This window comes from Morone saxatilis, unplaced genomic scaffold, assembly GCF_004916995.1.
Source record: "Morone saxatilis isolate NCDOM2014 unplaced genomic scaffold, NCSU_SB_2.0 Contig8, whole genome shotgun sequence".
NCBI classification, from domain to species: Eukaryota; Metazoa; Chordata; class Actinopteri; family Moronidae; genus Morone; species Morone saxatilis.
In genome coordinates, this window is record NW_023340257.1 from 25,478,605 (window position 1) to 25,502,946 (window position 24,342).

At 39.6% G+C, this 24,342-nt stretch overlaps 3 protein-coding genes across 3 annotated transcripts; 1 reads left to right on the forward strand and 2 right to left on the reverse strand.

Moving 5' to 3' along the window:
* Positions 1-1,518: 1,518 nt before the first annotated feature.
* On the forward strand, positions 1,519-8,377 carry LOC118342142 (transient receptor potential cation channel subfamily V member 1-like). The gene is made up of 15 exons (XM_035680594.1): positions 1,519-1,715; positions 2,542-2,696; positions 3,005-3,157; positions 4,032-4,169; positions 4,262-4,569; positions 5,065-5,241; positions 5,737-5,892; positions 5,969-6,061; positions 6,144-6,214; positions 6,305-6,470; positions 6,553-6,619; positions 6,715-7,049; positions 7,230-7,354; positions 7,843-7,949; positions 8,039-8,377. The coding sequence occupies exons 1-15, from the start codon at positions 1,576-1,578 to the stop codon at positions 8,116-8,118; spliced, it is 2,271 nt and encodes a 756-aa protein (XP_035536487.1). The 5' UTR covers positions 1,519-1,575; the 3' UTR covers positions 8,119-8,377.
* Positions 8,378-8,569: 192 nt separating this feature from the next.
* LOC118341985 (protein FAM222B-like) lies at positions 8,570-16,566 on the reverse strand. The gene is made up of 3 exons (XM_035680410.1): positions 16,432-16,566; positions 14,466-14,593; positions 8,570-14,034 (listed from the first exon to the last, which is right to left on the reverse strand). Exons 2-3 carry the CDS (start codon positions 14,545-14,547, stop codon positions 12,017-12,019), a joined length of 2,100 nt encoding a protein of 699 aa, XP_035536303.1. The 5' UTR covers positions 14,548-14,593; positions 16,432-16,566; the 3' UTR covers positions 8,570-12,016.
* A 448-nt stretch (positions 16,567-17,014) lies between these two features.
* Positions 17,015-21,994, reverse strand: LOC118342166 (flotillin-2; the record flags this gene model as incomplete). The annotated part of the gene is given in 6 exon segments (XM_035680620.1): positions 17,015-19,027; positions 19,556-19,705; positions 20,629-20,812; positions 21,340-21,554; positions 21,664-21,783; positions 21,881-21,994. Coding segments are annotated over 6 exon segments (822 nt in total), but the record flags the coding sequence as incomplete, so codon positions are not given.
* Positions 21,995-24,342: the final 2,348 nt, after the last annotated feature.

Here is a 24,342-nt window from a genome sequence, read left to right on the forward strand (position 1 = left end):
GTGGTTTTTTAACCAGGGTGGAGATGTGACATGACCATGACTGGTTCTCTGTAACGTTGATTCCCAGGAACCTAAGACTGTTCACCTGCATCAGCTCCACTAATGTAAACAGGGGTGTGCCTCTTTGCCTCTTTTTTCCTAAAATCAACAATCAGTTCCCTGGTTTTGCAAATGTTGAGCAGTAAGTTCATTTCTGTGCACCACTCTGCAAGTTCGTTGATTTCCTCCTGATATGAAGTATCATCGTTTTATTCATGTTTTTGTAAAATCCTTGGTTGTTTGTTGTTGTATTTCCCATCTGGTAACACTGGTGCAGACAGAACCTGCAGCCTTATGGAGCTCCTGAATTCTCTTGACACCTGTTTTCATGACAAACACAATTGTTTGTTGTGGGTGACTTCAACACCTCATTAGATAGAGGAAGTTATACTATGTTTCCACTCAAATTTAGTCTTGTAGATACTTACAAGGGCGTTTTTGTCATTTCATTTAGCTAATTTAATGGTCTGCCTCTGAAGGACAAGTGAGAGCAGCAGCAGAGTCTTGTTCAGTGAGTAGTAACACAAAGAAGTCAGAAATGAGAGGGGCAACAGAGAGTGATTGTTGGAACAGTGCAAAGACTAAGACAGTTCTGTGAGTTTTATTTTGTTTCTATTGAGTTAAACACAAAATGAAGTGATTATTTTTTTTAAAAAACAAAAATTCATCCACACCACTTTCAATTGTGCCACGACCATTGCATATGAGTGTATGAATGGGCCACACTGGAGGATTGCCATAGGCTGTACACTATTGCAAACCACTGGATTACTCTACACAGACAGCAATATTATAAAGTAACTTATTACTTTAAAATGAAAATAACTAGTAATATGTCATTTGTTACATTTTCAAAGTAATTTTACCAACACTGGAGGATTCAAGTTTCCTCTTCACCCTTGTGTAAGTTGCATATTGAACTGTTCGTGATGGACTCAACTTTAAACAGTCTCTAAAATGTGAGAAGGTATTTATAAGATTGTGAATTTTATTCCAAATAATCTTGTCGCCTTATTGTTATTAATAGTAATATTCAGATAAATGTATTCAAATACAAATCAGTAAATTAGTTATAGTAATATTATTTTTTATAATTGAATTCCAAATAATTAACTTGAGTAAATGGAGTGAAGCATTTAAGGGATTCAGAACATACTAAGATACTTTGAATCAAGACATCCATTTAAGTGTTTAATTTCAAACAGTCCTGAAAAGTGAGAAAGTATTATTAAACAAGTATTTAATTGTAATACGAAGTCAGACAGCATTCAGCAGGTGTGCTATGATCCCAAGCATACTATTATTTTATACAACTGGAAAACCATTTTGTTAGTCAAACAACAGGCTTGCCCTCTGGGGAAAGGGAGGAGCGTGATCAAGGTAACACACACCATTTACACTTCAGTGCTGTCCCTGACCTTTGCAATTCTACACCTGTGAAGCTGTGGCTCATCATAGCTGATGAGCTACGTGTGGGAAGCAAAAACAGTTTATCCTCATACATGATCAAGACTCGATTATTATCAACTAAACAAGATGGACAATGGACAGCAGCCTGACAGAGAGGAGCCAAACAAAGGCCAAGAGGAGGAGGGGAATAGTCTGGATTGGCTCCTTGGAAAAGACAGCCCAGAGATAATTCCTGCACCTATGGATACCAACGTCTCAATATCTAGGTAACCGGTCCTCCTAGGGAAGAACTGATGTTTGATTTCTCTCTCACAGGTTACGCACGTGGTCTTTAATTATTAAATGATACAGACTGACTGCTGGAGAAGTCAGCACAGAAATCAGTTTGGTTTTAAAGCTGCATATAGAGCATTTCAGCCTCTAGGAACTAAAGTATCAGGTGACATGGTGGCAGATTTCAGGTAAACAGGCTTCAGCTTGTTTGAAGAATTTACTTACCAGCTGGTCCGATTCCTTTTCCCAAGAGACTAATGAACAAATATTGTGTTAAGTAAGGCTACGTTCACACTGCAAGCCTTAGAGATCAACTCTGATTTACTGCTCAGATCAGATTTTATTGACTTTTTTTTGGGTTGTTAACATTATTTACTTTAATGTGGCACATATCAGATTCCAGTGTGAACAGCTCGCCATCCAGTATTGAACCTGCATGACAAATGTTAATCTACAGTGACATAAAAGTCACATGAATTCTGATGACTGTTCACACTGAGGTTGCATTGCAAAAAATCTGATGTGTATCTGATCTAGAGAACATTTAAAAGTGGCCCAGATCAATCGTATCAACGATTAGATTCCTTGTGATTTGTGCTGTTCACACTGTCACATATGAGCAAAAAACCATCAGATTTGGCTCACTTGTGCCTACAGTGTGAATGTGCCTAAAGTGTATTTTTGTATTACACTGTATTAAAATATTGCTTCTCATGTGATGCAGTGTTAATAATAATAACAATAATAATGTTGTTACAATTAATTTTTGCATAGTTGTAAGTCATGAGCACCCTAATTAATTGTTTTTCTACGTTTCAGACCATGTAATACCAGTGTTGACAACATTTACAGTAAAGCATTTACCAGGGAGAGAGTCTTTGAAGCAGCATCCCAGGGAGACACAACTCAACTTAACGGCCTGCTTGACTACCTGCGAGTTAATAATAAGCGACTTACGAGCCCAGAATTCACAGGCAAGTAGTAAGGAAGCAGTTTACAAGACTGTTTGTTGGTGGTTAAAAGAGTTTTTACTCTGTTTAGAGAAGGCGTTACTGAGGGCGAGTAGAAGAGAGAATCAATAGATGAGGCTAATTAAATTTCTCATGTGTAACACCTGCAATGGTTTGAAAGAAACAGTAAACACGAAGGAGCTAGAGGTGAATTCTGTTGCTAGGTCCATAAAACTCAATGTCTAAATTATTATTTTTGTGTGGTCAGACTATACAATTATTTCAATAGTGTTAAAAGAAATAAAACTATGTAATTTGTGCACAACTTTCAGATGAAACAAATGGGAAAACAGCCCTCATGAAAGCTTTACTGAACCTAAAAGATGGAAAAAATGACACTGTTGAAGTCCTCCTTCACATCGCTGAAAAAACTGGAGATTTAGAAAAATTCATCAACGCATCTTATGAAGATCCTTGTTTCAAAGGTAGGTGAAACTATGAGTAACTGTTCTTCTGAAGCCGAGGTACAGATAATGTTGTATAGGCAGTAAATGTCTTTGAGAAATACTTTATTGATCCCTCGGGGAAATGTGTTCATTACAGTTGTTCAACTCGCACAACATTAAAGAAATAGTACTTATATACAATATCTAACACAATATATAGAATAGAAATGATTGTATAGGTATATATAGAGAGCCTAAGAAAAATAATAAGATAATAAGAGCAAATATAAAGTAAATGTAAATCTAAACTTAAATGTAAACATATTCCACAGTATTGCTGACAGAAATAAATAGTAATGAGTTTTGAGATTGTGGTGTTGCAGAAGTTATAGATAATTACAAAGAATGACGTAATAATCAAGTGAATTGCACCTTAATCGACTCATTGCACATTAACAGCACCAGTTTAATGACTAATGAGTTTTGACAATCTGGGGGAGGAGTTAAAGTGTCTCTCATTGAATTCAGGAATGTGAAACTTAAGTGTTTAAACCATCTAGTATAGCATAGAGCAAAAAGTACAGAGCTGAGAGAACAAAAGTGAACACAGGGGAAAACAACTTAAAGAGAAGCAGCTGTATACATGATCTATAATGTCTGCTTGATCAAAGATACTCACACAGAGGGCGACAAGATACACCTCATATAAAATGTAGAATGCCAGATATAGAACCTGGTCATAAAGAGATGGTGTACATTTAAAATATATGTCTGTCAGAATCAAATTTGTCATTAGAGTTCAGTCACAAAATGCTTAAATTGATAAAGGACTGTATTATATATATATTTAACTTGTACATTAACAGTGTGCAGAAAACATTAACAGTTCCTGTAACAACCAAACACATCACAGGTCAGACGGCCTTGCACATCGCCATTGAGAGGAGAAGCTTTGACCATGTGAAACTGCTGGTCCAGAAAGGAGCAGATGTGCAAGCCAAAGCCAATGGGAAGTTCTTCCAGCATAATGCAGGACTGGGCTTTTATTTTGGTGGGTAATTACATTGTGGAAATACCCAAAAGCTACATGTTTCTTGTCCCATTTATCTTGCCACTAAATTCACCTTTGTGTGTTTCCAATAGGAGAGCTTCCTCTGTCACTGGCTGCCTGCACCAACCAGCCAAACATTGTGTCCTTCCTCATGGAGAACCCTTACAGAAGAGCTGACCTGACTGACAAAGACTCAGTTCAAGGGAACACTGTCTTCCACTCCTTGGTGGTTTTAGCAGACAATAAGACAGAAAATACAGATATGATTGCAAAGATGTATGACAACATCCTCATTCAGGACAACAAGCTGGAGAAAAAAAGAAAAGTCCAGTTGGAAGAAATTGAAAACAATCAGGGGTTGACTCCTCTGAAGTTAGCAGCCAAGCTGGGCAAAATTGGGGTAGGTCTATTTTCTTTTTATGGTCTTTGTGTGTGTTTTCAGATACAGCTTGATGTTTCAGTTTCTTTCTCTAATGTGTAACAGGGACATGATCTGTCAAAACACATTAAAGGTCCAGTGTGTAACATTTAGGAGGATATATTGACAGAAATAGAATATAACATTTAAAGGTTTATTATTAGTCTAAATAAAAATGTTGTGTTGTTGTTGCCTTAGAATGACCTGTTTTAATCTACAGAGGGAGTGGTTCCTCTATTACAGAGGCCACCTTGTTGAACCACTGTGTTTCTACAGTAGCTTTGAATGGACAAACCAAACACTGGCTCTAGATAGGGCCTTTCATGTTTTTTGTGTTTCGTGCCCACCATAGTTTCTCCTGGGAAGGCAACCAGTGTGACTACTTGACCATAGAAAAACTGCCATTTGTGTGTAAGGCACGAGAGGATTCATTGTCACACAATATAACTATCTCCTTTCTGATCTCTCATTGGCCAGCTGTTCAAGCACATGTTGCACCGGGAATTTGTGGAGGAGGAGATGAGGCCGCTGTCCAGGAAGTTCACAGAATGGGTCTACGGACCTGTTCACTCCTCACTTTATGACATGAGCTCCATTGACACCAATGAAGAAAACTCTGTGCTGGAGATAGTCGTCTTCGGGAGTGAAATTCCGGTTAGAAAAATCTATTTTGACCTAATTTCCCCTGTGGTTTTTGGATAAAGTAGAGTATTAAATAATGTATGCATGGTAGCAGGGCACCCTTTTAAACAAAGAAGGGAATAGTCATGGGTGTGTTCATATTTAGAGTACAATCAAGAACAGTATGTATAGCATTGGACACAACATCCTGCTGCCTCAGATAACGTCATACAAGATTAAGTCAACAAAGATTATATATGATTCTAATTTCATTGAAATTATGATATATTAATGATAATGAAGGAATTATGTCATGCAGAGTGAATCAGACACTACATAAACTGGGATAGCAGCAGCACTAAAAAAAACACTGAAACATCTGTCAATAATCTGGCAGCAGGTTACTATTTAATTTCTTAGACTGATGTGTTTTGACAAAGAAGCTTTCATTGCCTTCACATAATAGGTCTTTGAAGAGCTGCCAGTTTAAATGAAAGGAAATGTTTTAATTAACCTGTGAACACACAGAACCGTCCTGAGATGCTCCAGATCGAGCCTCTACGCAGTCTTCTCAAGGATAAGTGGGACAGGTTTGCCTCCAAATTTTTCCTGATGAATTTCTTGGCTTACCTGATATACCTGATCACCTTCACCATGGTGGCCTCCTATAGAAAGGAAGGACAGGTAAGGTGACAAAAACATCCTATAAATTAGGAAACTAACTAAACTATGTTTTAATAACAGCCTTTTTCATCCACAGCCACCGTTTACCATCGATGTCCCACTCGACTACCTCCGTTGCTTTGGTGAGGTCCTCAGTGTCCTTGGAGCAGTGTGCTTTCTCTATAAAGCGGTGAGAAAGTGGAATCTGGATTATACAAAAAGAGTCTAAATCAATTTTAAACTAAATCCACATGTAACTCCTAAATCCACAGATCATTATTTTCAAGAGGAACCCCCCAAATTTCAAGGCTCTGTACACTGAGGGATTCAGTGACATTCTCTTGTACGTATTACCAGAAGATCTTTTTATTCCCAAACTCCTGTGAGGATACCTTTTTAATGTCATTGCTTTTTTACCATTTCACTTTGTTAGCTTCCTGCAGGCAACACTCCTTCTGATCTGCACCGTTTTGTACGGCTGTGGGCGTAGAGAATACGTTGGACTCCTCGTGCTCTCGCTGGCTCTTGCCTGGATCAATGTGCTCCACTACTCGAGAGGCTCTAAACAAATGGGGATGTACAGTGTCATGATGCAAAGAGTAAGAATTAAGTAATCATCAATTCAGTAATCAAAAATCTCAGAAAGGGTTTTCCTGGAATAAAGTCTCTTTCTCTTTTTAGATGATCCTGGGTGACCTATTGCACTTTTTATGCGTCTATGGTGTCTTGCTTTTTGGATTTTCTGCTGGTAAGACTTTAATGCAACAAACATTATACAGAATAAAGACGTGAGATGCTTACCAAGATAAAGACTTCTGACTTTAATTTTCTCCTTATCCATAGCTATTGTTGCTCTCATAGACGACTTCCCTCCAGCACATAAGAAACTGGCCAATGGCACTCGGGCAAGTGGAAGGAGTTTTGGTCTTGAGCCGTTTATGTGCGAGAAGCCGAGTTACAATGACTTTCGTTTTACAACACTGGAATTGTTTAAGTTCACTATTGGAATGGGAGATCTAGAGTTCACAGACCATGTTCAGTACAAGGAGGTTTTCTACATCCTGCTCATCTTGTACATAGTTCTCACTTACATCCTGCTGCTCAACATGCTCATCGCCATAATGGGCAACACAGTCGAAAGGATCTCCAAAGAAAGTGAAAACATCTGGAACCTGCAGGTGAGGAGCTGGTCTGTAAACACAAAACCTAATGTTCGCAAGATTTAGGTCGATGTCTGGATGTTAGCAGATCCAGCGAGTAAATATCTCAAATATATAAGAAAAGCATTAGAATATATAAGTGTTTCTATATTGTGTGCAAAAAAGCTTCGGACACACTATTTTGTTGCACATCCTCAGAGGGCTTTTACAATTTTGGACATGGAGAGGACTCTGCCGAAGTGTGTGACGGATAAATTGTACTCCGGAGTGTCAAAGATGGTTTGTCTTGGATGCAAGCAGGACGAGAGTCGTAGATTTTTCAGGTAAAACAATCACTGAACATTTATTTTGGAAACTTCTTGGATTGTTAAGCTTGGTGCAAACTTGTCAGGTAAAGTATTTCTGTTAGGCCTATATCCTTTGTTGATAAAAATATGTGCCGGTATGATTGTGTGATCCAGCAACCCAGAGGCAAGGTTATTATTATAGTTTTGTATTTTTTGTTTTAAATTCAGTTTACTTTCCAAAGTGGGTTTGCTCATTTTATTTTTAGTTTAGTTTTTTTTTATTATAATATGAGGGTATTTGTTAGGGGCAAGATTTAATAAGTTCAGAATTGCTTTAAGCACTTAAACAAGTATTGTGGTGTCAAGAGAATCCAGTGAATACCACTCTGGGTAATTGGGGGAAATGTTTTTTATTATTATGGTGAACTGACCCTTAAATCCTCTAACACATCAGTTTGTGAAGATAAAGTCATGTCAAGCATTTCTAGTGGTCCTTGTGATCAGGCAGTCTTCTTCAACTTTAGGGTGGAGGAAATGAATTGGAACAAATGGAGGTCAGATCTTTGCGTTATCCATGAGGAAGACCCTGGGCATCGTATGATGGAGCCACAGTCCAACGACCAGACTCCGGGTAGAGCATCAGAGCACATACACACAACTTGTTCTTGCTGTTTCTTGCTGCTAAAAGTCACTAATATGAGATGTCATTTGATCTTTCAGGGAATCTGTGGAGCCTCAATCCACTCTTGGAGCGGATTCGTGGCAGACGTCCCCAACGACAGCTTTCTGGTGATCCCTAGGTTAAAAGTTTCAAGTTTAATTTTTGTTAATTTTTTTATATTCTACAAACTTCTTAAAAAAAAAACAATAATCCGTACTGTACATGATCAGCGACTGAACGTAATTATACTTTATTTTACACCAATTCCCTTGTTTTCAACGTACCTACTATTTGTAAATATGTTATATATTTAATGTTTGTAAATTTGTATCTACTGTTTCTTATGTCTTGTATTTTCTATTTTTATTTAATGTGTATTTTACCTGTTGTGTTGTATCTGGAGCTGCTGTAGCAAATGAATTTCCCCAGTGTGGGATCAATAAAGTTATCTTAGACAGGTCGTACCTGTGGTGATTAATTTAACTGAAATATAATGTATACTATAAATTAACTTTGATATGCACTTGGAACATCTTGACCATGTTTTATATGTACATAAAGGAAGTCACTCATAAAAGCTTTGTGTTTGCAAACTTTATTTTGGTTAGGGGGAATGTTTGTGCAAGACATTTTATTCCTGAAGGTTAGGCAAAACTGGAATATCACATTTTCACAAAGTAGAGAAAGTAAGCCCCCCTCACCACCGTTCACAACATGACAGGTCTCTGATAATCAAAGACAATCATATTAATTGGAGTAAAAATAAATCTAGAGAGAGTTGTTACATGCCTGTGTCCCAATAAATATTGCCATCAACTGACAAGGTGAGCTACAATGTGCTTACGTAGATAAGATTCTTACAGTGCATATTGACATGTACTGTTTCTGCATGATAATAATTCTGTGAAGTGGAAAAGCAAAACATACAAAGTTCTGGTTAGAACATCCAAATTTTGCTCGACAGAAAAGTATTGGGGCGTACTGTGCAGACAGGAACAACTCACTCTAGATTTCTTTTAATACTCTATTCACATCTTTACACTTTTACTTCACAAGATTTTCTTAAACCGTCCAAATGAGGGCAGCAGCTCTCCTTTATGTCACCAGGTTGTTGCTTATTACTGTCAGAACATAAACACGTTCCCAATACAAGCTTGCCAAGGCTTTTGGCTGGGGTGGTTACAGAGAGGGACGCTTGGTCACTTTGGTCAGTGAGTCAGCAGCAAACAGTTCACACATCCCGACAGTGTCTAGGAATCGTGGCACACTTCAGGACTTAAGTCCATGACACAGTATCAGTAGTTACACTAAGTAGCTTGGTCCCCCATCAGAGATTAACTTCGTGCACCTTTGTCAGCGTGCACACCTGTGTGCAAGTACCCAAGCTTTAACATACACACACACATACACACACGCTCCCATTCACACATTTCTCCATACTAAGCCCAGTGGAGGCACTTCATATGAAACTGTAGAACCTGACTATGTTGGGCTGTAATGAGGCAGTTCAAAATAAACAGGGCAGGTCTGTTATTTATTTAGTGTTGATTTAAAGTTAGGAGACCCAAACAGGCCTGGATAGTGTCTGTCTTTAGGCCGCAATGGGTCCGACTCCTGAAGATCACCACTTTGAATACTGGTCAGCCATTATATATTTAGAGTAATGTCCAAATATGGCTGGTAGAGTAGACAATACCAAAATTTACCAGCATTGTAGTGGTGGCAATCTTAACCCTACGCCCATCCCATAAATAGGAACCTATTTTCACTGATACAGCCCATACATCACTACTATTCATACACACGCACACACAAATCATACTAGTGTGTGTTAAGATTAAAGTCAAATAGCAGCTTTAAGGGGCAGGCACGTCAAAAATGAGAGCCAGAAAATAAAAACTGCCATCAAGTATGAAGACCAAAATCCAGAAAAGCTACGGCTTGCATCTAAGCTGTCTTTCTATGAAGATGACTTATCATCTCGCCATTCCTTCTCCCTTTTGACATGTACTGTATTCTGAGCACGATTCAGAGAAGAAAAACTGCTCAGCGCTGTGAAAGACATCAGATTAAAGCATGGATGCAAACCTCTTATTTGCCTCTGAGTGCAGACAATTCAGTTTACACTGTCTACGTCAATATGTGTCACCTATGGCACCTAATGTGAAAACACCTATGGCTTCAGGATGCAGTGGTCCAAAAAATAAATTAAGAAAACTATATAAGGATATTTATTAAGTATACCAACTAAAACACAGTCCAAATACTTTAAAATAACTGCTACAGCCCTGTTCTACATACCTATTAATTCTGCTAAATACTATTCATATTTTACTCTTAAAATCATCTTAAATCCTTGATAGGCAACATTTGAGACAGTGGGATAGATTTATCAACAGGTATGAGTAGCATTATTACCTTAACATTTCAATTTAAGGCAACATTACCCATTCACACTCCCTATACACATTAACACTGCCCAATGATCCGACAGTACAGTTTAAACATATTTAAAATGAACCAAAGAAAAATAACTTACTCTTTCTCACAATGAAGCCATACTTAAGTTGGGATCTCGGCAAAGAAAGTCAGTTAAGGTTAAGTATTAAGTAGAGGATAACTACTGAGACATTTAAGGCTTTTTCCAGAAGGCTTGAGGCCAGCAGAGCAATATATGCCCACACAACATCAACCCGAAAAAGGACTAGAGGAGGAAATGGGTCCAGAGCTTCATGCTAGACACCTAGCAAAACATAACCTGCAATAAATGTTCTTACTTTTTTCTTTATAGGTAGCAGAAATACAACACAGGGTGAGGCCAGTGATCAGCAGATGAACAGCCCACCACACAGATAAAGTCCACACCACATCAGTTCACTTGTATTACAGTAGTAAAGTGGTGAGGAAATGTGTTGGGAGGGGAAATGAAGCATTTTCCCTGCTTGCATTATTTGAAGTACTTGCACGCTTGCAAGTGATCAATTTGCTTTTCACATATTGACATACATACGCCATTTTAATATTAATGGGATGCCATTCTCTTTCACATTAGCTATAGACAAATGGGGGCTAATGGAGTAGTTGCTCCTGCCAAATGTTAAGCATAACATTTCAAAAGTCATTTTCTATAGTTCAAGTAGGATCATCTACAGAGAAACAAAAACTGTAATAATAGAACAACTACCTTAAAAGCAATTCTTGAAATTCTACACACGAGGGCACTTTAGACTTTCCAAACATAATAAAAACTACTGGTAACTTGAGAAACTAAATAAATCTCAGGAATGGAGAATGTTACTGTTTTTGCTAGTGCTGGCTTTGTCTTATTTTCCAACTAAAATTCTGCTGAACAGTGATAGTTAGCCGTTTTGCACACTGCGATGGAACGACGCAGAAACTACCTGGACCACTCGTGGTGCAGTTCAGAAGCCATTTTGTATTCCTGATAGAGAAGCTGTTAACAAGTGTACACTTCAACTATGGGCAGGAGCTCCTGGGACAAAAACCTTATCAACAGTCTTATTAATTGCATATACATGTAACCTTCGTATTTAAATGGATCACAAACCAGTTAAGAGGATAAATAATTGCAAATAAAAACATTACACAAGGACATCCTAAATCTTGCCTTTGGGCAGTTGTAAGGCCACAAATGCTGAAAAAAGTTGAGTTGTTCCATGTCAACCTAAGAAAAGCACTGTGACAATCATATGGCAAGCATATTCTCAGCTGCAAATTAATATTTTAAACACCATATATACATGAATAAAGAGCAGCACATCCATGCCAGTGACGAAAAGAGGAATTCTACTCAACAGTGGACAACAATCTCAAAAACCCTTCATCTGCAACAAAGGTACGACATGGCTTAAGACCTGAGGAATACTTTGAAACGTCACAACCTGGTGGGTCTACAAATCAAGCTCTGAAGCAATAAAATGTAATTGATCACTTGCAAGATCTTAAAGAAGAAACCACAGAAGCTGAAAGTAGCTGTTGAGAAAAACTCAAAAACACACCAAGGGGGGATAAACGGTTTAACGGTAGCCAGGGTGGTGAGTGTGGACACCTCCGGCATTGTTGGGCTCCTGAACTTGACCCATGGCTGACCTGTGCATCTTCTCCATCACATCCATGTTCTGCTCCTGAAAGCTGGGCATCTGAAAGTCCCCTCCTAAGAAATCCACATTCTGCATCAACTTGGACGGGCCGGAAGGACCCTCTTTCCCTGGTCGGTACTTTGCTCCTGGGATGCGGTCTGAGGACGCACCAGCCTGCCCCCCCTGGAAAGCCACTGGGAGGTCCTGAGGGCCGGATCCATTGTTACCTGCTGGGATGCTGCCCCATGGTGGCTGCATGTAGTGGCCATTAATGTAAGGCATAGAACCTACTGGGCAGTTAACAGGGGATGACGGTCGTGGTTTGTCTGCAGGGTGTTTTAGAGGAAAGGACTGTGCAGTGTTGGGTAACTTGTGGGAGTAATTGAGGTTCCGAGAGGGGAAAGCACACTCCGTTGGAGGCTCCATCCTTGGGTTCTTGCAGGGATGGGCCCCCTCAGGAGGCTGCTGCATGTGGGCCATTTGATGCTGGGCCCAGGAGCGCTGCTGCTGCAGCTGCTGTAGCTGTTGTAAATGTTGCTGCTGTAAATGTTGCTGCTGCTGCTGCTGCTGTTTCTGCTGATGTAAATGGTGCTGAAGCTGCTGCTGCTGCTGCTGCAGGTGTACCTTCTCTGGGTCTGTGTGAAAGGCAGGTATACTATTAGTAGCAGCTATGTTGGGCTGTGAATGGAGAGCAGCATTGGGAGTCTGAGCTGTAGCTTTGTCTGGGGGTCCCACCATGAGGCAGCTAGGCACAGAGCCAAGAGCCGGGTGGTGAGAAGACACCCTAGAGCTGGCGTTGATCAGCAGGTTGCGGCTGATGGGGCTGGGGTTTGCAATCTGGCCCTCACAGACTGAGGTTGTGCCCATGCCAGCCCGTGCCTGGCACAACTGGTTGATTTGGTGCACAATGCTGCTCAAGTCACCAGGCCGGTTCTGATGCAGACTGGCTGCCATGGACAGTGGGATGGTGGAGGTAGATACAGTTACATTTGGTGGGGCGTCTGCGTCAGGGAGCTTCCGGGGCCCATATGCCCCCGGCGGGGGCTGCTGCTGGAGACTATTGGGCATGGTGGGAGGTCCTGCACCCACAGCCTGGGGCAGGGGCTGTGAACCAACTAGCCCCTGGCTGTGCTGCAGGCTTGGAAGCTGAGCTCCATCAGACATGTGGCGCAGATCCTGAGTCACTCCTTGCTGTGTAAGTAAAGCTTGTGGAGGAGCCGTCTGATGCTTTAGTGTCTGCAGATGAGAAAGATGCTGCTGCGGTACGACTGGTGGACAAGACTGGCTCTGCTGTTGCTGTAGAGCCTGGGTGTGAGGCAGACTCTGCTGCCTCTGTATGCCTTGTGGGTGAGCCAATCTTTGCTGCTGTGAAGTCTGAACCTGGGACAAACTCTGCTGCCGTTGCAGAGCTTGTGAATGAGCCACGCTCCTTTGCTGTAAAGCCTGTGGGTGAGGCATAGTTTGAGGCTGCTGTAAAGTCATTGGGTGAGTCATGCTTTGCTGTCGCTGTAGCGCCTGTGGGTGAACCATGCCCTGCTTCTGAGCAGCAGCCTGGGCCACAGGCTGAGATGGGCCCTGGAGGTGAGGAGCAGGTTGAGGAAGATTTAAAGTGCTTTGAGTGGCGTACGGCCCACTGTGAGGGTTCATGATGGCCTTCTGAAGTTGCCGGGCGCGGCTACCGTCTGACTCTTTGATGACGCCTTTGGCAGGCGCACGGAGGACAGCCAGCAGGCCCCTACTGGAACTGACCTGAGAGGGGTAGGGACTGTGGCGCTGGCTGGACGACGATGTGTCAAGCCCGTTGACAGTGCGACGAATGTGCTTCCTTTGAGGTACTTTGACACTGTTGGGGAAGATCTGGATGGTCAGAGGGTTGTTGGCAACTTTCTTAGCATAGGCATCCAACTCTGCTGGGGTTGGATAGCTGGCAGATCTCATCTTCTGTGTAGTTTCCCCTGCAATGTGTATAAGGATCAGACGAACAGGATAACACAACACTATATACTGAAATGTACTGTAATACTACACTCTATAACAGTAAGCAGTGTGTTCTGTAGCTTTATCCGATACATCTCTATTAAGTCTGTAATCATTGAAGCTCGCATGGCATTTTATAGACGACATGGACCTCCATTAGTGTTTTGATCAAATGCATGGCGCCTTTAATATTGGGCTGGAGGGAAAACCTGGCACAAGAGTCACTTCTTTTACCAACAAAATAAATAAATTCAACTGAAGGGATCAACTGTAGAGACGCTGTTTAGCTATAATTTATCATTACATTGCTCTTCAATATTAATGATATCGTAAAACCTTTGTATAAAACTGAGGATTTTACTAATTCCAAATGAAAAAGAACCCCAACATGGTGGAAGAAAGCACTTACATTTCTGAAGTCCAGTGTTCATCTGCGTGCGGGAGAGAAGTCTGATGGTAGGGTCACCTGATGCTGGCAGACAGGCCAGCATGTCACTATTCCACTAATGCAGCATGGGACACCTTCTCCTCACCATACTGGGGAGAAACGGAGCAGGCACAAGTCAGCCAGTGACAGACACTTACGTTGGTGTGAAATGACTTTGCTATCACCTATTTTCACATCCAGCACGGTTTGACCTTTTGCAAATGGCAGCTTGTAATAAACTGACATCATGTTTCTGTAAAAGCTGGCAGCTGAGATAGAAGATGGAAAAGATGTTTTTTTTCCTTTGAACAAAACGGCACATAGACTCAACACGATGGCAGGCTTCTTCAAACTCACACACAGTAACAGAAAGACAATTCCCTTTGCTTAACATGTTTTAGTATCATGTTGTGAAAATCCCCAAATCGAAACATCGGTCCAATCTAAATGAATTCTATTGTCTAAAAGCCACTTATCTTGTCGAATATGTGGTTACGCTAATAAGTGCTGTACATCTTCAGCACTTTAGATCGTAAACAATCTTAGTCCAAAACCTTTTTAGATATGGTTTAAAGAGATTGCCCTACAATAACTTTAGCTACACTGTATTTCAACCGTAGTAGTGAACTAGTGATGAATCATACGCTGTCTGGAAATCAATGATGAATCTGCAAAATGATGCGTGAGTAAACCATAAGAAAATGTAATTACTGGTCCGACTTGTTGTAGGTTAACGAGGGCAGAGCCACGACGTACACTCTTCAATCTTTTTATTCTTAATGACAAAAGAACAAGGTTCACATTCACACTCTCGTTTCCAAATTTGGAAATAAATATAATAATAAACCTTCCTCCTCTGCTTCCGCTGGAACAGATGCAGGACAAGAGCCACAGTCGGGCTAACAATTACTTTCACAATAAACTGATTAATCGTATAATCAATAAAATGTAAGGACATTGTGAATATACACCCCACCAGTAGTCCAAACCTTAAAGAGAACCAATTTTCTATCTCATAAAACAGAAAATCAGAATTTAGAAGCTAAAAATATAGAATGTTTGACTTAAAATCAATTAATCAGCTATCAAAGTTAATTTTCTAATAAATCAACTGATCAATTATTTTAGTTCTTGTGATGTTTGTGAAGCAAGCATCCATGACTCCATTAGCCAATACCCAGAGCCTCACTGTGAGATTAATGGAAAATGAAAATGCTCGTCGTGTTGCAGCCCAACAGAACATTTTATTCACAATCTCCTCCGCTGGAAAAACATTGGGAGGGGACCTCGGAAGCAATTACATTTCCTCATGATTCAGTCACATCATTTCTGCAGATTCATCACAAGATTTGCAGACAGTTTTATGAATCACCACCTCTACATACACCCCTCTGGATCCCACAGGATGACGCAGGGGTTGAGTGCTGTTAGAAAACACTAAAGGAGAGAGAGAGAGAAGAGGATGTTCATTAATGCAGACTGGATAATGTGACCTTCTCCCCACAGACACAGGTCACACTGCGCCCTCAGCTAAACGCCTTCAACTAAACCCTTCATCAGATGGTCCAACCTGTCGAGCTGCACACACATAATATATATATATAATACAGTCTTATACTGGTCAACTTTCAGACAGACAGACAGGCTGTGTAACATTAGCCACCAGCCTTAATCTGCTCTATCTTTGCACCAAACCAGCGCTAGTATCTAATAAAAGCAGCTGGATTATTAAAAGCAAACATGCACATCGTGTGGCCACCATACAAACGCCTTAAAGCAACCTATTCAAGGTGAAAAGAATCGCCCAATAGGTAAACCTCGAGTTAAGCAACACAATAAATAAAGGAGCCTCTTTGTGCTGACTGTGAGCAGGCCAGCTGCTGCTCCAACTTTAACCGCTTTCATTGATAAATCCGCCGCTGGCCGCAGCAAAGACGACGATACTCACTCCTCACGAATCTACGAGTAGGGAGACTTCATGCTGTGCAGATATACGGTTGATATTGTGGATAAAGACGAAGAAACCATCCCCAGTGTGTTGACTCTTCGTGCTGCTGTCCGGCTACGGCAGCAACATCTGTGGCGCATGCGCAGAGAAAGGACCCCGTGCCCTAAATCCTGCATTTAGGTATCGCTGACAAAAGCCTGTGCAATAGTTTAAGGGCGTATGCATTGGTTGAAGGAGTCAGATCAGAAGCATGTGTGAAGAGCCTGCGTTCAAATGCAATCTGTATTCTGTGTTTTGTTATAGTGCATTCACTGGAGTCTGAGGATCTTACACTAGATAATAAGTTTTGGCTCTTGTCATTTATTTACATTGAAAGATATTAATCCTGAAAATGGTCTTTGTGCCTTCTGTGAGAATGACAACATTTGGCCCAAGTAATAGATAGAAAACTGACATCGATACAACAAAACAGAACATGAAATGAAGAATGCAAAGACATTATGACTGTTTAACTATGTGTGTGTGTGTTGAACCAAGTTTAGGAAGCTGTGTCAGGAGTCAATGAAAAAACTATAAAAGGTTTGCAATGTCTTTCTTTAAACAGACTGCAGCAAAGTAAATGGCGAAAAATAAATGATGGCATTTTGATTTATTAGAATGACAATTAGCTGAGAGTGAACTGATTATTCTGAGTACAGACAGATGACATGCAGCAAGAGCATACAGAAACTCATGGCCGTTTGAGACACACAGTGTACGTGTTGTAAGTAACATTAACAATAATACACTAGTATGTCATATATACACTGGAGACAAAGCAAAATAAATGAATATGGTCACAGTATTTGTCAAGTCACTATATCAGCATTGGTACAGACATAAATCATCTAAATGAGACAAAAAACTATGTTAACAACAACAATAACAGTCCTTTGTAAATTCTGTATTGTCAGTATGCTCACACTGGCCGTTTCTTCAGCCGTTCATAAAACTATAACTGTATTTGCTGTTTCACCTGCTTGAGATATGAGGTTCAAACTAAAAATCACTGTCACACTAGTTTAGGTTCAGTGTAGGTGAGTGCAGCTCTTTACAGCAGTGAGAGGAGACAAGCAGGTTATGGCTACCAGAATTCACTGCCAGTTCTTCTGGAAGTGAATGAAATAGATTTCATAGGAGGGGTCAACCTGTTACGCCCAATAATATGCTGTACCTTCCAAAAACCTGTGTCAGAGCTTTTGTGCTGCTGCACTGGAGCTTAACATTTAGACCCCAAAACAACAAAACATTGTGACCATTCACAAACAGCAATATCACAGATTAAAATTGATAAAACATGAATTAATAAGTTAAAGATCTCTGCTAACAATCTACCAAGCTATCATTGCAGACATTGAAAAGAACAGAAAGTGTGTTTCTCTGAAAAGTGTAAAAGTTTGGTTTGTTGACACGTCCTGTCAAACATGGCTTAGCATCTACAGATGTTTGTAGTATGATTTCAAACATCAGATAAACTTATCCCAAATTCTTCCTATACAATAAAACTTAAACTTAACTATTCTATTTGGCATCAATGTTTGACCTTTCATTTTCAGAATCTATTAACATGAAGCTTTTTCCACAATATAAACATATTTCACACAACTCCAAGTTGTTTTTTACAATTTGCCTACAAAATCTTTTTTCATCTTTTTTTTTTACATCAACCATTTCTTTCAATCTTAATCAAGGTCCAAACTAACATTTTAGATTAAAACTCAAAGTAAATATTAAAAGGACCACATTACGAGCTAACCATTATCAGCACAAGATCTGATTTTGCTTCCTGTCTTTCTGCCAAATGATCATATCATCATGTCTGATATTAACAGTTTGTGGAGAAGGAAAATTCTTTCAGAGGAACAGATGCTATTTGCACAACGAAGGAGCTTCTTTTAAGATTGTGAGCACCTGTTACATTGTAAAAATCAACCAGTGAGACATAATAATAATAATAACCTGAATAACATTTGATAGTTAAAAATTACAACATGTACAATTCAAAGAAAGCTCTACAATTAACAAGAAAATATTCAGATTATCTTGGGAATTCAGATGTGTCTAACCATAAATGATGAGGTACTGTTAATCAACAAAAAGCAACATACAGAAGGAAAAAAGTGAGAGCAGAGGCCCCATTGTATACACACCAAAGAAAAGCTGACTCAGACATCAGCTGTCTGAGTCAGTAGGTAGGTCAACTGTCACACCAGTCTGATATCAGCTCTCCTCTTTGATGGCAGTTCATACAAACGGGCCAATGTATAGCATTCAAATACAAAAAACAAAATAAAAACACAACACAAAATGTTCCCATGTTAAAACGAAATAAAAAAATCTTTGAATGAGCAGCAGTGCATGCAGTTCTGGTCCTGTATAAAGTAAGGCACCAGAGGTTTCCAAAATTCACTTGGTATACAGTATATACGTATAAAACAACAAAATTCTTCAAGTGTATTAAAGGCAGTCTATCAGAGTGCATACAACAGATACTGAAGTCACGCGGAGTTGTCGGTTTTCAGGCTTGAGAGCTGCTCATCTTCTGCAGCAACGGGATCTGTCAAGAAAAGACAGATTATTCCACCTGGCATTGAAACTCAGAGGCAAGGAAACAAACCATCCACCTATCTAATGCACTGAATGCATGAAACATATATTTGTGCTGCATGAGTTCAGAGGACTGAAGAAAGGCAGCTTTCCCTGTGAATTTATTAACTGTGCGTATCTGTGTGTATCCTGTAAAGAGCATGTTTGCACACTGGTGTTGGTCAGGATACTGCAGGATGTGCAACTAAATGTAACCGGTTTATTTTTCTTTCTTAATTTAATCTAAAAAATAAAGATGCTTTCATGACAGTTTTTATGTTACATCACATTTAAAGGTCAGTTTACTCGTCTCGGGGAGTGTTTAAAGATGTGGGTGTTTACAAGTCAGAGAGGGTCTACTTGGGACTAGAAGCAATGGGTGAAATATCTGTGTATATCAAAACAAAGACTCCTAATCCTAATCCCTTATGCATTTAATAATTTAGTAACTCTACACATACATTCAAATTGTTACAAAGATAAAATAAAGCATGCTGACCTTTGACAAATCCACTCCAGTGAGAGCATGGACAGACACAGGAAGTTCTGCCAAAAGGCGGTTGACTTCGCCCGTCACGCGGCTTCCCTCCCCGCTGAGGATGACGATCTCATTGGTCTTGGCTAACGGTGCTGCCACCTTGCTAGCAATCTGCAAAAACATGGTTAAGTGTTGACTGTGAGCAGGAAATAATCATGTGATACATTATGCAGTTGCAGTCTCATGACTTCTGAATTATTGAGATGAAGCAACTGTGGTCATTCTGACGTAAGACTGAGAGCCGTCATTGTCCTTTAACCGTGGTTTCATATCCCTCAATGCCTGAAAAAAGTAAGAACATTGTGTGTTCAGTTTTGAATTTTGGTTTGAGAGCTGAGAGAGTTGCTATTGCTACGATCAAAAGCAGAACCGGACAGTCTATATGGACCTGGTATAGTACATATCACAGAGATATTGGTGTTTCCAATATGCACTGATATAAAAACATTCCTTACAGAACGTAGAAATAGTCTCATCAGGTAGTTTGTCCAGCAGAGAACGCTCCGACTCTCAGTCAGCACTGTCAGCACAGCAGAGTGCGTCACAGTTCAGCGGACAGTAGTATGGAAGAAATCAAGCTTAACTTAAACATTTTTAAATAAAATATTTGTTTAAAGGAAGCAGCAATCTGAGAACCTTTGTCATATCGGTGTAAAAAATATCGGTATTTAGTGAATTGGAAAAATCGATATCGACTTGTTTTTTGAAAGCTTAACATACTACAGCTTTCTAGGTGCTTGTGTGGTGGGATGCTGAGGGAACTAAACAAATAAGACATAACAAGAACTGCTAGTAAAAGGACGTGAGAGTGATATTGACCTTCTCAACTAATGTGAATAATTGTATTTCCCAAAAACTATTCCATTAATATTAAAACACTAACACAGGGTTTCTACAACTATGGTAACTGTTGAAGAAACCTTTCAATTAATAAAAAACCAGCCAACTCTAAATGAAAGTCCTCTTGAGCAAAACGTGGTTAGAGAAGATGGATGCTCATTATACAACTTTAAAAGAACCCATCTATGTTCTACCTTAGGCAGGGCCTCGAGGACCAGGGCAGTCTTAGCTGCCTCTCCGTACTGCTGGTAGGCCTCAGCTTTCATTCTCATCTTCTCAGCCTCCGCCTTGCCCACTGCTACGATGGAGGAGGCCTCCGCCTCACCGATCTTTCTGATCTTCTCTGCCTCAGCCTGGGCCAGCAGCACCTTCTCCGTCCTGATGCGGGGGAAACACACCAGTTCAAATTACTGATATCCGATTCATTCATTAACACGTCACAGTCAAAAACTCTTTTTACACAATATGCTCCTTAGCTCTACATGACTTCTAATCATACATTTCCAAATCATGTTCCTGTTTGTCAGCGGCGTAATCTGCATTACTTAACAGAAACTTTTAAAAACATTTAAGTGACACTAAATAAGGAATTAGAGGCTGAATGAAAACCGTAAATGGAAATGTGGCATGGTGAGACAGATAATCATCCACCCTGCTAGTATTTCTTCTCCACCTCTTTTTTACTGCTTATAAATGGAGGCTGTTGCTACCAAGCAAATTAAACTCACAAAGGATGCTCGCTTTTCCAGATTTCCAGGTAATTTCTTTTAAGTCAACTACAGACTGCCGTGCCTAAAGAGGACGAGAGGAGTGACTGTGTTCTTTCAGTGGTCTTGCAGTTTCTACTGATTGGTGATACTGGTAAAAAAAATGAATCCTTCTTTAACCAATGGGCTCTGACTCACTTATGCCCCTCAGCGAGCTGCTGCATTTTGTAGGCCTCGGCCTCAGCGGGCCTCTTGACAGTGGCAATGAGCTCCCTGTCTGTCCGGGCAATCTCTTTCTCCTCAATGGTGATCTGTTTCTTCCTCTGCACCACTTGAATCTCAATCTCCTCCAGACAGATCTTTTGCTGCTCCTTGGCTGCCTGCAGCTCGTACGCCAGCTGGGCCTCTGCTTTCTGAAAACATCAGCACACAGAGTGTCTCTTTCTGAAGCGCACACACTTCAGGTAACACACATGTTGTTTGAAACCTTTTGAAGATAGTTTTAAACCTCAGGGTGCCCACCTTGGTGTTGACCTCCTGGTTGAAAGAAGCTTTCTGCAGCTCCAGTTCTCGTTTGGAGTCAGCCATCTTGGTGTCAGCCAGGAATTTGACGTCCATCATCTCTTTCTTACATTCTGCTTCCTAGGAGACGATAAAAAAGTAAAAACCGTGTTCAGTTGGTTGTTGTGTATAACAGAAACTACTTCTGATAGTCTTCCACCTGCTAAAGCCTCCTTACCCGTATCCCAGCATCCCTCTCTGCCTCAGCCACGCCGATGTCTGCATCCCTCTGGACAGCCGCAGTCTGGGTCTTCCCAAGGGAGCTCAAGTAATCAACTTTATCGTACACATCCTGCGAGCACAGACAAACAGGTCAACCTATAGAGCTCCGCTTCCTGTAAACACTGAATCACAGGAACCTGCACTGCAACCAGACGGGTGTTAACTAAACGCTCATGTAGCAGAAAATATTTTAGTATGTCAGAGGAGTGAACATTTTATTTGTAGTGAATATTTTTAAATATAAAAGTCTCACTACTGATAAGGGCAAATTTATATGAAGTGTAGTTTCAACCACAAATGGACACCTTCTATCTGTGCTAATAACAGCGTATTGATTTCTGCAGCTGCACTGAAGAGTTGCTGGCACAAGCCTCAGATGACAGCACCATCTGATTAGACCTCAGCTACATTCGACAATAACGCGAGGAGCATCAGGATGTGAAAAGATTTTACAAGTAATATCCACACTGAGACAAACGACCGCAAGTATTTTGATGTTTTGAGTCGGTAAAGTCGTAAAGTGGAGCAAGACTAATTGATGTGATAGAAATGGACTCAGAGAAGAAGCACTGAGATCAGCTGCCGTGTCTACACCACACTTCAATTAGTTCTAATGAACAACAGCAAACTCTTCAGGGGGAGTCTCTCCTGACAGTCTATTATCTTATTCTCACACACGAACAAGCACACGTACTGGTTTGTTCTTGGATCAAGACAACAGGTCTATCTGAATATTATATTATATTATTTAGTATATAAAGTATGCATTACATTAATGCACCCACGTTCTTTCTCTTCTTATCTTTATCTATTTATTTTTTGAAAGTACTTTATTTTTCTGTGTGATTTTTGTGTGATTTGAATAATTGTATATTTGTATATTTGTATTTGTATATGTGTATATTTTAACAGGCCGCCCACTGACGGTCACCACAGCAACGGCGCCCAGGCCCCGCCAAACTGAAGGTCAAAACCACAAGCAACCGGGCGCAAGGCCCGCCCACTGAGTCACCACAGCAACGCGCAAGGCACCGCCCACCTGAGGTTCACCCACCCAGCAGATAGATAGATTAGTAGATCAGATAGATAGATAGAATAGTAGATAGATAGAATAAGATAGATAGATAGATGATAGATGATAGATTAGACAGAATAATTAAGTAGAATCTGATAATTAGGATAGTAGACTAGATGATTGTAGATAGCGATAGATAGATAAACGACTAGATAGACAAATAATAGATAGATAAGATAGAAGATAATAGACAGATAATAGATAGATACGATAGAATAATAAATAATAGAAGATAGATAGATAGATAAGATAGAATACGAATAGAACGATCAAATAGATAGATAGAAATAAAGATAGATAGATAGAATAAATAAGAAGATAGATAGATAGATAGAAGAAACAGAAATAAGATAGATAGATAGATAGATCAGACAGATTAATAGATAAATAGACTCCAGATAAGATACGATAATAAGATAGATAGATAGATTAGATAGATAATAAGAAGACAAGATAAATAGATAGATAATAGATAGAAGATACGATAAGATAGATAAGATTAGATAGATAGATAGAATAGACCACGATAATAAGATAGAATAGAATAGATTAGAAAATAAAGACAGATAATAGACTAAGATAGAATAGAATCAGAAATAAGATAGATAAGAAGATACGATACGATAGCATTCACCGCACTCAACACGATAGCAGATACATACACGACTAACATAGACCATAAGATAGAAAAAATAGATAGAAGATAATAGATAGAAGATAGATAGACAATAATGATAGATAGATAGATAGATAGATAGATAGATAGATAGATAGATAAGATAGATAGATAGATTAGACAGATTTAATAGATAAGATAGATTACCGATAGATTAGATAGATAAGATACGATAGATAGATAGATAGATAGATAGATAGATAGACAGATAATAATAGATAGATAGACAGATGACAGATAATAGATGATAGAATAGATAGATAGATAGATAGATGAAAGATAGATGACAGATAATAGATAGATAGATAGATGATAGATAGATAAGATAGATAGATAGATAGATAGATAGATAGATAGATAGATAGATAGATAGATAGATAGATCTGTTACATATATATATCTCTGTTAAAGTCACATCTGATTGTAACCACCCCTTTTTTGCAATAAAGATGACTTTGAAATAAAAAAATAAAAAAAAGCCATGCTATCAGTCAGTGGTTCTTAAAGGACTCACTGACGATATTTTATAGATATTTCACGATTATAAATTAAAAACGTAACAATTAACTCAATTCTCTACCTGTTTTATGTATTTGACAGACATAAATATTCTTCTTTTCTCACACAAACTCAGTGTTCCTTGTCCCCTGCACGCTTGGCACATTGT